The sequence below is a fragment of the Panthera uncia genome, chromosome D4, assembly GCF_023721935.1.
Source record: "Panthera uncia isolate 11264 chromosome D4, Puncia_PCG_1.0, whole genome shotgun sequence".
NCBI lineage: Eukaryota > Metazoa > Chordata > Mammalia > Carnivora > Felidae > Panthera > Panthera uncia.
The window spans coordinates 28384163-28397341 of record NC_064807.1 but is presented as its reverse complement, the minus strand read 5'-3'; the positions used below and the strand labels follow the sequence as shown (position 1 = coordinate 28397341).

Genomic DNA, 13179 nt, shown 5'->3' with positions numbered 1-13179 from the left:
GACAGTGTTGCATATACCAAGTTTTAAATTAAAAGAAATTCTCTTTTAGAAGTTGATTTTCAATTTATTTATAACATTATTTTTTTAATTGTAGAGGCATGTCAGACCATAATTTTGAGTGTTCAGAATGAAATGAGAAAAGGATTAGGGTGGATTAAGCATTAGGACAAGGGACCAGGACCACAAGTCATACCAGGAAAGATTATTAGCTGGGGTATGCAAGCTAGACATGAGACCCGGGAGCACCACAGGGAGTAGAAGTTAGTAGGAAACAAAGGATAACCTGTAGAGAAAACAGACTCAAACATTTCATTGTTTCAGACTGCCAGATAACAACAGGGATAATAAGTTGTATTGATTATGAAGATTAAAAGTATGGACAGGAATACAAAATACAACAAAAACTAACATTTTCCTTTCACTGGGCAGGAATTTTTGCCTTCCAGGAACCCTGACCTTCTTCACTGGCCCTGTGGACTCTCTGACAATGTCCTCTCCCCAGAAGCAAGGACAGCTGAGGTGGGAGGGAGGGTATTTTGAAAATGAAGTCATGATAGGAGGGAGGTGGGGCAAGAGCCAATGAGAATTTTTTATGGAGAGGCCTGCATGAAAAATACCAGCTTGCGTGCATCCTGAAGCTGTGGCCACAGTGACACCACACTTGCTTTCCTGGGAACCCCAGAAGACAGACCTTAGGGAGAGAGAGTGCAAATCATGTCTCTAATTTGGAGACATTGAAAATATTTAAGTTTGATAGAAGCAATTGTTAATGTTTGATTTGTAGGCAGATCATGAAACAGAATGCATCAAAGACTCCTCTCTCTCTCAGTCTCTGTCTCTGTCTCTTCCTAAAATGGGCAACTTGTAGATATTCGGTCTGTCTCAAAGAAATTGGGTCAGCCCTGGCACTGAACCATGAGAATTAACATTTATTTAGCACCTACTATGAGCCAGATCTCTAGCCGGGTGATTTTCCTACCTGATTTCTTTCAGTCCTCCTAACCTTGAGAGGTATTATTTTCTCCATTTCAAAGATATCTTAGAAACTGAAGCTTAGTGACAGTAAATGATTTTCTCCATTGAGCAACAGAGCTGCTAGGTGAACCTAAGTGTGTCTGACTCCAAGTTCCGCTCTGGGATATTTCCACTCTGAACGTATTCTCATTCAGCTGCTTGAGTAATCTTACTACATGGGATGGTGTAAGGCTTGTTTGGATCGTTGTTAGAATAGATTTTGGATCAGAGAAGGATTAACTCCAGCAAAGGTAGGGAGGTGATAGGAAGATGTGGGCTTCTCTCTATTGTCTCAATTTTCCCCCCAGTGCATAAAAGATAAATACACAGGTGTTCAGGTTGTGGTCAGCTGCTAGAGTGGTGATCCTTAAACTTCACAGTGCGGTGAGGTGGGTGGTGGTCCTCTTGGAGAAGCTCTATACCCAGAGGTTTTGATTCAGTGGAATGTCTGCATGGTATTGAGAACCAGATGATTCTGATTGAAGTGTCTTCACATCACACCAGGAGAAACACTGAGGTAGGCGACCTCATTTTCACTGGTTCTTCCTCGGTCTCTTCATCTGTTTCTTATTTGATTATGAGATGATAAACCTGAAGATGATAGCCCCACTGTCAGATGAATGTATGCAAGACCCAGCATTGTGATGATTCAGAGGGCAAAAGGCGGACCTTGACCATGATAATGAAGACAGAGAAGGTTAAAGATACCCCAAACCCAAGAACTGGGTTACTTGACTGTCTGTTATATTCCATCCTAACTCAAACTGAGATTTACAACAGAGCAGCTACCAATGATCAGGGATGTGCTATGAGCCCAACACTCTGTGCTCGCTGCTTCCCATGCATGTACCTATCTTAATTTTGTAACAAATGTATACAATCAACTTTATCATCTGCATTTAATAGAAATGGGAACTGGGGAGGCTATTTAAAAAAAAATTCCCCCAAGATCATATAGCTAGAATCAAAATCAAAGTCTTCCTTTTTCCTTCCTTTCCTTTTAAAATTATACAAATAATACATCAGTGTAAATGTCTCACAGACCAAAAAAAAAAAAAAAACAAACAAACAGAAAACAATTCAAACATAGGAGCCTTCATATCCCTCCACAGAAGAAATATCTGGTATCAACTGACTGTACAGATAGTCCCCAACTTACAAGGGTTCAACTGACAATTTTTTGACTTTATGATGGTATAAAAATGACCGCATTCAGGAGAGACCATACTTTGAATTTTGAACTTTAATCTTTTCCGAGGGTATCAGTGGGTGATCGATCCTTGTGATGCTGGGCAGTGGCAGCTCCCAGTCAGCCAGCAATTGTGAGGGTGAACAACCCCGTACACTGACCAACATTCTCTACCCACATGGACAACCATTCTGTTTTTTCCTTTCAGTACAGCACTCCATAAATTATATAAGATAGTCAACTTTTAATTATAAAATAGGCTTTGGGTTAGGTGATTTACCCCAACTGTGGGCTAATGTAAGTGTTCTGAACACATTTAAGGTAGCTCTGGCTAAGCTGTGATGTTGGGTAGGTTAGGGGTATTACATGCGCTTTTCGTCTTATGATATACTTAATGGAACATAATGCTATTGTAAGTCATGGAAGATCTATAGATCCTTCTAGTCTTTGCATTTATATATGAAAATACATTATTTTTTTATGTTTCTTTTCACATAAATGGAAGTATGCTGCATGTGTTATTCTGCAACTTACTTTCTTCACATAATACTAACTTCTGTAATTCTTCCATATCAAGTATAAAGTCTGCTTTATATTTTCAATAACCCCATGAAGGGGCTAGATCAGTACATAGTTTCTCAGCACTAACCTTTACTTAAAAGAGTGCTGAGTAATAAATCCATTTGTTTTAAATGGTAGAATTTCAAGTTTTCTCAGGAAAAAAGCAATTGTACTCTATCCTCTTCCCTGATTTGGAGTCATATTTGAACTTTAATACCTCACAGTGTATGGTTTATGAGAATGGCAAAATAATCAATGACTACTTATTGAATCTTGCTTCCTAGTTTCTTGAACCATACTTCCCCATGTAATAGGGAAAGGTGTTTCTCAGTACCTGTTTTGTATGATTAATTTTCTTTCATAGTAAATTGCTCACTAAATTAGACTTTGTCCACTTTGGCTTAAGTAGATACTCATTCTAGAAAATTAAAAATCATTTAATAGTTTCAATATTGAATTGAAATAAAAGGAACTATGGTAATTGCAGATCTATTAGATTGAACCTTTCATACCCAGATGAGACTAATAAGACTGTTAACTGTTGGAAACAAATTGTCGTGTTCCAAGTTGGATACTGGCATTGTTTAGGTTAATTTATTCAGACTAGTGTTTTGGGTTGAAAGAAATAATGTAGTAAGTTCTTTATTTTTAAAACTTTACTTTTATTCTAAAGGAATAGTTTTGTGTGTGTGTGTGTGTGTGTGTGTGTGTGTGTGTGTGTGTGTGTTGAAGTTTATTTATTTATTTTGAGAGAGAGAGAGTGCACATGTGGAGGAGGGGCAGAAAGAAAGGAGTGAGAGAGAATCCCAAATAGGCTCCACACTGTCAGCTGGGAGCCTGATATGGGGCTCAATCCCACAAACTGTGAGATCAGACCTGAGCCAAAACCAAGTCAGGAGCCTAACCAACTGAAGCACCCAAGTGCCCCTCAAAATTATGTTAAATTAAACATCTGATTTTTAGAAAGAACATACTAGAAATAAATCCATATCTTTAACTTAGGACTCATTTCTTCTTGATTTGGATTATAAATTATGCTAGTATCTGATGGTATGCCAGTTACGTGTGCCAGTTGCATTTTGAAATATTTTTTAATTCTTAATTTATAGAAATAACAAAAAAATACTGTGGAAGCTTGTAAAGTGTTTTTAATTTACAGAATTCTAAATAACTTCAAGCATTTGTATCTTATTTCTTTCTAGTTTTATCAACAACAGTGGGTATGCATTATATCATAATATGAAAACAGTCTGCCTTATAATTTTAGATAAGGATTTCAGATTTTAGAAAAGTTAGCAGTGAAACTACATCACCACAATGATATTTTTTCCCTGAGAAATCTCAGTATTATGGGTGCTTCAGACAAACAGGCACAGAATCATTACAATGGTGTAAAATATTTAATTCGCTTTATCTCACTTTGTCTCTTAGAACCTTTATCCAGAAGTAATTTGCAGAATTTGTAGTTCTGCCCCTTGTGTATGTGTCCCTGAATAACACCTTGTTTAGTGTACCTGCTTTTGAACTTCATGGAAATGGAGTCATGCTGTGTATTTCTGTAATTTTATTCTTTTCCTTAGCATATGTTTGAATACTTGCTTTTCTCTGTGAGTTTTAGACAAGCTTCAGAAGTTCCACCAAACAAAAACCTATTTAGGATTGTTAATGGCACTCCATTGAGTTTGTATGAGAATTTACTTCTTCATGACATTGAATTTTTCTTGCTGAGGCTATAGTATATCTTTCCATTTAGGCAGGTCTTTAATATATGCTTTTTAAAGTTTTGTAACATTTATCTTCTTTGTTGTTTTGTCGTGTAGTACTATGCACAGAACACTGCTGGTCCATTTTACTTTATAGAGGATTTTTCTTCTTTTTCAGTGAAGTAATATATTTAGGTGGTGCTTAGATGTTAGTCCAGATTCTAGACTGTGTTTCTTGTCAGGGGGCAATGATAATTTAAGATTGTGTTATTAAGAAAATTAGCCAGTTTTCACTATGGTATCTAATTTAGGAAACTAAATCACTTGCAATGATATAATTAATTGGGAATTTTAATATTATTTAAGTATAACAAACAGGATAATAACATAAATGTTTTACTAGATATTTACATAAAATGCCATGGGAATATAAAAAAAAAGTGACTAATTCAGTATTTGGGCACATGTATTTTTGTACAATAAAGGAACCTGCCAAGTATTCAAAATGGTAGCAGTTCTATTGGCCGACAACTGATAGACCAGATGCTTTGGTAAAGGCTTGAGAGAAGATAAGATTAAACATGTTGTGCTATACCTTGAGGATTAAATTTTTTGGTCAAAATTTATTATTTTATCCTGTAATGAGGTCACAGAGGAATCCCGCAGTGATTATATTGTTCAGTAACTGTAAATGAGCAATTCATTCTATTTATTTTTATTAAGCTAGTGTTTATTTTTATTTTTTTTCTTAATTTTTTTTATGTCTTTATTTTATTTTGAGAGAGAGACAAAGTGCAAGCAGAGAAGGGGCAGAACGAGAGGGAGACAGAATCTGAAGCAGGCTCCAGGCTCTGAGCTGTCAGCACAGAGCCCAAGGTGGTGAACCCACAGAAGTCTGACGCTTAACCTACTGAGCCACCCAGGCGCCCCAGGCTCGTGTTTATTGAATGCCGATTATGTGCAATGTAGTGGGCTAGCTTTTGCTCTAAGGAATATAAAGATAGTAAGACTGTCCCTTTCTTGGGGAGCCGGTGGGCTAATGAGTAGAAGAGGAAACAGGTAACTATGGTGCAAGGCAGAACTTGGTAGGCACTGTCAGAGAACTACAAATAGGATACCATGGAGATTTCAGGAGAGTACGATTTCATTCTGTCAGGCACTGGAACAGGAGTTTGGAGAAAGATGGGTTTTTGAAAAATATGTGTAATTTTGGCAGCTAGAAATGTGTGGAGGTTGTTGGATTTCTCAGGATAAGGAAATGGTATGGAGGTGGGAAAGGGGAGGATGAATGTGGTGACCAGCAGGGAGCCTGCTGTCACCAGATTGCAGAGATCAAAGAGAAAGACCAGGAGAAGTAAGTTTGGCCAGGTGAGCTGAAGCCCTGTGTGGTGCAGGGGCGGGAGAGGTAGGGGGTGAGCTGTGCTGAGGCATCCAGCAAGGGCTGGGAGCAGGAGGATTGACAGGAGTATTTGCCATGTGTCTTTGCTCTGCCTACTATGGCCTTTCCCATAGTTCTTTCCCACCAGTTCTCTCTCTCTTTCCCTAGTTGTTTTCTCTGTCCGTCCCATTACACAGCCTATCTTCTCTCTTTCCCTGCCTCCTTCCCCTCACTCTTGCTGTCCTTACCCAGCTATCAGAATCAGCCCAGAAGTCATCATCTCTGGGAGCACTCTGAAACCCTACAGTTGGAATTAATCATTACTTCCTCTGTTCCCACAGTGATTGTCTTACCCCCTCGTTGTAGCACTTACTGCATTCTGTCTTCTATTACGGCTGTTTCCATCTCCATCTCCCTTCCATGGGCTGCAGGGGCTTCATTTCCCAATACCGTAGGAGAGTGGCTTGAATACAGATCATACTCAAAATGTTTGTTGAATGAATAAGGGATCTTTGTTTAAACAGTTTTTTATTTATAGTATGTATAAAGAGCTAGATGCAATAGAGACCAAAGTGATGGAAATTCTAAAAGACTTTAATGATCAGATGAAGAAATTGTTTGGAGAAGCATGAAATATGTGCTCTGTCTCAGTTCAAGAAGATTGACCACAGTTTGGCTCTCCTAACCCTCTGCCTGAGCAGAAACCACAGCCCTTCTTCCACAACCCAACAGTGAGCCAAACCACAGCCTCATTGGTCCAACTTTCCTAACCCGCTTGTGAATGTGCTGCCTGTTCAAGATAGAGCAGATACAGTGAGGTGAGGACAAAAAGAGCACCTGAAAACAAGGGCAGTGGATTTTCCTCTGGTTTATTTAAAATGTCTCTCCTTAATGAAAGTTCACCATAAATGGTATAAGCATTTTTAAAATGGCTTTTTAAATACTAGCAGAGTTCTTAAAACTCCTGCATGAATCAAAATTGGACTTCAGATGTTTTGCCCGCAGCTGTGTTCATTACTGCACCTTCCACCCTTGAAGGATCTTAGACCACAGCCAGGATTGAATGATTTGCACTTTTTCTTTAAGCCCTTCAAGTCAGAGCTTGTTTGTTTACATTCATGTCCTTTTTGTTGATATTGATTCCTGTATTCAGAAACCCAGTTCTTCATAAGTTCATTAGTAAAATGAGAAGATTGAAATAGAGAATCTCCAAGACTGCTCTGTTGGCATTTACAAAAGAATCAATTATCATACGACTGTAGGAATGAATTTTTGTCCAGGCGTTAGATGCCTCCAGAATCTTGAATGGTTTTGTGTTTAATGGTTTTCTGGTAGCCACTAGGTGGCAGTAAAAAAAATTCTTAACAATGAGAAGTGCTTGTCAGTTTTTAAGTTTACTTTAAAGAAGAGATTTGAAGGTCTAAAGTTTGAGGTGTCTGGAAGTTATGTAACCATAGCCAGACCTCAGTATGCTGTTTCTCAGGACCTATGCTTATTTTATCCAGGAATAAAACTCTCTTGGCCCTCCATAGCAGTTTGTATTAGGGAATTATGGGAAAAACAGACATAAGTTAAAGCATGTAATTTTATTTTATTTTTTAAATTTTTTTACATTTATTTATTTTTGAGAGACAGAGTGAGACAAAGTGAGAGTGGGGGAGAGGCAGAGAGAGAGGGAGACACAGGATTGGAAGCAGGCTCCAGGCTCTGAGCTGTCAGCACAGAGCCCGACGCTGGCCTTGAACCCACAGACCGTGAGATCATGACCTGAGTCGAAGTTGGACGCTCAAGAGACTGAGCCACCCAGGCGCCCCGCATGTCATTTTATTTTACAAAACATTTTTTATGATAAAAAGTAAGCCATAGAGGATCTTAAGCTGAAGACCAATCAGATTTGCATTGTTATGATAAAAAAAACTATTCAAGCTGCCTCATGCAGAGTGGATATAGGGAGGTTCCTTATAAGTTTTGGCCATAGAGTAAGTAACCCCAGCTTTGGTAATAGTAGAAACTTTGGAAATGCAGATAGTTTAAAGAAGAAATTTTAAATCGCTACTAGAAAAAAATCCGTTTTAACTATTTGTTACATTTCTTCCTAGCATTTTTTTTCCATACAAAATTAAAATCACATCAAACACAGTTTGACACCTTGCTTTTTAAATTGTTACATTGTCTTTTCCTGGGTCGTTAAATATCTTTTTACAACATAATTCACACTGTTGGATAAACCATGATGAATTCAACCAGTTCAGTGTTGTGTGGAGTACTTTTGTTGCTTGCAGTTTTTCACTGTTATGAGTAATGCTGCTTATGAACCTAAAACATTCATTAAGATATATTCTTGGAAATTAAATAACTGGGTAAAAGGATATGAATTTTAAGGTTTTGTCTACATAACATCAAGTGACTTCCCAGAAAGGCTTTATAAATTTGTGCTCCCAACAACAGCAGAGTACCCCTCTCACCACATCCTTGCCAACACTGAATATTACAGTATGGGGTTTTTTGTTTGTTTTTATTTTTTAAACAGGTCAAGCAGCGGGGTGGGGAACTAATATTTATAGCATTTGATTTTTTAAAAATCAGTTTCTACTCATATCATTTTGGGAATTTAGGCCAGGACAGGTCTGACAATTAGGTTGTTTTCATTTTTCCAAGACCTTAGGTGTTGCATAATACAGGCATTGTGAATACTATCTAGGGAACTGTTTATGGCTACTTTAAACATTCTCAGGAATTAGTTACAATCCTTGGTCACCCCCTCTGAATCTACTGAATGTCCTAGATTTTTTTTTTTTTTTTAAACTTTCATTGGCTCAGCTACCAAAGTAACTCCTGCACTTTTGGGAAGCCAGCCTCCACTCATTGGTCCAAGGCCCAGGATGTGAGTGCTTCTGGGAGGCACTGGATTTATAGGGGAAAGCCTTGGCATGGTTTTCCTTAGGATCTACAGTCGTAACTGATTCTTAACTGTTGCAGCCTTGAAATCAGTTTCCTTCTATTGTACATACACTGCATTACTTTTTATGCCAACTAGGTCTGTAGTACTTTGTGCTTTAACTTTTTAAGGGTCAATCGTGTGAATTATAATGATAGTAGCCACCTGTTTATAGGTGGCTTAATTGAAACTTGCTTAATTGAATTTTTATTAAAAATTTGATTTATGGGATTTTAACTGAGATGCCATACTTAGAGAACTTAGCACAATATTTCACACATGGAAAGCACTCAGTAAATTTTAGTTGTCTTAACTGTTAGAATTCCCTCAAGAAGTGACATTTAAACAGGTCTGGAAGAACCTTCATGGCAGAGAGAGTAGGACATCGTAAAGTCCTGAGGGGCCGAAGAGCCTACAGCCCTATGTAGCTTCAAACAAGCCAGTGAGGGAGAGTCAGCCTTTGGTGTTTTTAATGCTTATTAAGTGTGATGGTAGGTGAAATTTATTATATTATTTTATTTCCCTAGGTTTAGTCCTATCTAAGTATATGTGTATGGACTCACAAATTTAGATGCACATACACAAGTTTATTTTATCTTGTAATGTGTATTTACAGAATGCAGTGCAGGAGTTAAGAAAAAAATAAAGTGGCTTATTTCCCTGTGAATATATGAAAAACCACTGAGTTGCATACTTTAAAGAGTAGACTTAATAGTATATGAATTATATCTCAATAAAGCTACTACTAAAAAACAAAATGTTTCCAAGTATAACACTTTTTCAAAAAGTAAATTTTTTTTCCTGAGTATAAAAATAGTACACATACATGCATAGGAAACTGGAAAATATACCAAAGTAGAAAGAAGGAAAAATATAGGGGCGCCTGGGTGGCTCAGTGGGTTGAGCGTCAGACTCTTGGTTTTGGCTCAGACTGTGATCCCAGCGTTGTGGGATCAAGCCCTGTGTCGGGCTCCGTGCTGACCGTGAAGCCTGCTTGAGATATTCTCTCTCTGTCTCTCTCCGTCCCTCTGCCCCTCTTCCTGCTTGCATTCTCTCCCTCTCTTAAAGGAACAAAAAAAAAAAAAAAAAAAAGGAAAGAAAGAAAAAATATATGTCCATAATAGTACCATCACAGAGACTATTAATATTTGATGATAGTTTCTTCATTATTTTTTCATTTCCATGTATGGTGTGGATTATTTTTAAATTGATGAGATTGTTTCTGTGTATTAAAATTTGCATCTTCCTTTCTTCATTTAAAATTGTAATATAACCATTTAAAATGCTCTCATAAATTCTTTATAAACATTTTAATGGTTTACAATGAGCCACTGAATGAGGGTATGATAAATTAGTCTCTGCTGTTAGACATTTTTCACTGAGAAAGAACATTGTAGTGAACATCTTTTGAGTATAATCCCCATCGTCATATTTAGGTTTATTTCCTTAAATGTGTGCCAGGTACATTAAAACTTCTGAATGCTTTTAAAAAACCTTTAATATATATTTTCAAGTTGATCTCTATAAGGCAGGCCTCTATTAATCTATAAGGCGCCATTGTTCAGGTTATAAACCTCTGGGCAGACATAGCCCTGGCAGTCCAAGCTTGGGGTGGGTTATAGGCTGTGTTATACCCACTCACTCTCTCTGGGGGTGCCTCAGTGTGGTTCACAGCAGCAGGATATATGGATACCCATTTATATTTTAATAGCTCACACAGAGTACCTGTTTCAGAGAACCCAGATGAGCATTTGGTATTTAGGTCTGTAAAAATCTTTAATTCATTAAGTGAAAAATGGTATGTTGATGCTTAAATTTACCCTTTGAGTTTATGAGGGTGAAGAATTTATCCATGTGTTTCTTCCACGTTTGTATTTTGTCTTATGAATTATCTGTTCATACTCATTTTTTATGTATGTTCTTAGTGTTTGTCATATGATATTTTGCACAAGAATTTGACTACTTATGGTTATATGTTATTGTTAAAATTCTTCCTAGGTTTTGCTTATATTATTTTCTGAAGACACAAGATTTTATTTCTATTTAGAACAAACAATGATTTGCTCTCTTAATTTTCAGTTTACAAAGTTCTTCCCCATTCATTTTTTTAAAAAAAAATTTTTGATGTTTATTTATTTTTGAGACAGTGTGACACAGCATGAGCAGGGGAGGGGCAGAGAGAGAGGGAGACACAGAATCTGAGCAGGCTCCAGGCTCTGAGCTGTCAGCACAGAGCCCGACGCGGGACTTGAACTCACAAACCATGAGATCATGACCTGAGCCAAAGTCAGACCCTTAACCAGCTGAACCACCCAGGCACCCCTTACTTCATTTTTACATTGATCCCTTTAATTTACATTAAGTTCAGGTATATTTTAATGAATGACATAAGGTACAAATCTAATTTTTTAAAATATTTTTCCCAGAGCACCATTTATTAATTCATAATCTTTCCCTAGTAATTTGTGGTGTGTTCCTTGTCATGTGTTAAATTATTGTATCTACTTTGATAAAAATATTTTGCTGAGTTAAAAACAATAAAGATCACATTCTTAATATGGGTAAGCATTGTTCATTCATTATTTTTGCTTCACTGTTAACATTTGTTTAAAATGATCTATTTTGGGGACACCTGAGTGGCTCAGTTGGTTGATCATCCAACTCTTGATCTCTTGATCTTGAGCCCGTGTTGAGCTCTGCCCTGAGCATGGAGCCTGTTTGAGATTCTCCCTCTCCCTCTCTGGCTCTCCCTCTCTTTGGCTGTCTCTCTCTCTCCTTCCATCCCCCCCTCTCCTTCTCTCTATCTCTCCCTCTTTCCCCACCCCCCCAGATGTTCTCCCCCACCTGTGTGCTCTCTCTTGCTCTCTATAAAAATAAAGAGAAAAAATAGAATAGTAAAATAAATGACCTATTTTAATATGATAATTTTAAGGCCAACTTATTTCTTTATATCTTGAATCCATATGAACTGGGTATTTGGACAAACTAAGGTTACTCCTTTCATAGAGATCACCGCATTTACAGAGGACATGGGTTCTAGGCATTATATGTAATAAGCACATGCCACTTGCACTCACTTTTAATAACTTTTTCTGTTTATGTTTTTAAGGGCTTGCTATCTCATGTACTGTCAGCATTCAAATTTGATACAAAAGAAGTTGGTCTTTTTATTCAAGGTCTTGGATATGCACCTGCAGATTACTATTCTGGTTTGCTTAAAAATGTGAGTATTTTTAATGTATTGAAATTTTTGTTGCTTAATGTACCATCAGCAAAAAGGGTAAATGGAAATATTTCACTCTTCCAGGAGAGATGTTTAACTTTTCTCTGTTTATCTCTTCTTACCTTGGGCAGACTTATAGCCATATAAGGAAGAAACCTGAGGTGGCAGATTCTGAGAAAAAAGAGGGAAACCAGGAGAGGTTATTCTAAATCACCCAACCCCTTTCTTCTCTTAACAGATCTCATTTATTCTCTCAAAGATTTTTGGAAGAAGAGATTTCCTTAAACAATGTAAACACACCCTTTTACTGTTGGACGCATTTTGTATTTAAAATTCCTGATAGGAATTTATGTTAAAGCAAAAAATTCAATAAATGACAGTGTTGTAAATAGTGTTATATATTCTCATCTTAGTATTAAAGCTATGTTTTCTTCTGCCTTGAATTTTAGCCAAATTCAAGAAATTTTAATTTATGATCTTAACATAACTCTTCTAAATAATGTTTGTTAACTTTTCTGGTCTTTTGGAAACTTTATACATAAATAGAATTTTTAAAAGATAAAGTACTAAATTAGGCAAGAAAAAATAAGCTAACTATAATGTGGTTTTTTTTTAACGGGTTTGGTTTTCTTAGGAAATTAATGATCTATTGTTCATTTGCTTACATTGGAATGCAGAATAACAGACATTAAAAATAAAATCCAAGTTATTTGTAAATGTGACTTGGCACTGCTTTCTTTTCATTTTGACAAAGTAAAACAAGGAGAGGACGGGTAGGGGAGAGTAGGGAATCTCAACGGAAATATCACTCACACCAAGAAAAATAGAACTGATGTAATCCTGTTTTGCAGTGTGAGTTAACCTGCAACTGATTTTGTTTTACAGATGGTTTTATCATTAGTGTCTGAACTCCAAGAGAATCATCTTAATGGATTTAACACTCAAAGGCGGTAGGTGTTAAACTAAACATCCCCCTTCTCAAGTTTCAAAATGTATCAGTTTGGTTATGAGAGAAAAAATTTATAATTCTTAGGAAAATCATGTTCATAGTTACAGTTATATTCTGTGTGAAGAGATTATTTATACATGGCAAATTTGTGAATTTTATGAAACTTTCTTTTTTAAATCACTATTCTTTCAGCTTTTTAGGGCAGTAAATCATGCAACGTCCCT

General features: G+C 36.8%; 1 protein-coding gene across 3 annotated transcripts in view; it reads left to right on the top strand.

Annotated features, from left to right (window-relative positions):
- Positions 1-13179, top strand: part of FANCC (FA complementation group C) — a 262669-nt gene that overhangs the window by 164867 nt on the left and 84623 nt on the right. For all 3 annotated transcript variants that reach the window (XM_049634284.1, XM_049634276.1, XM_049634290.1), the window contains 2 exons: positions 11893-12006; positions 12892-12956. In XM_049634284.1, coding sequence (XP_049490241.1) covers positions 11893-12006; positions 12892-12956 — 179 coding nt within the window. The remainder of the gene's footprint in view (positions 1-11892; positions 12007-12891; positions 12957-13179) is intronic.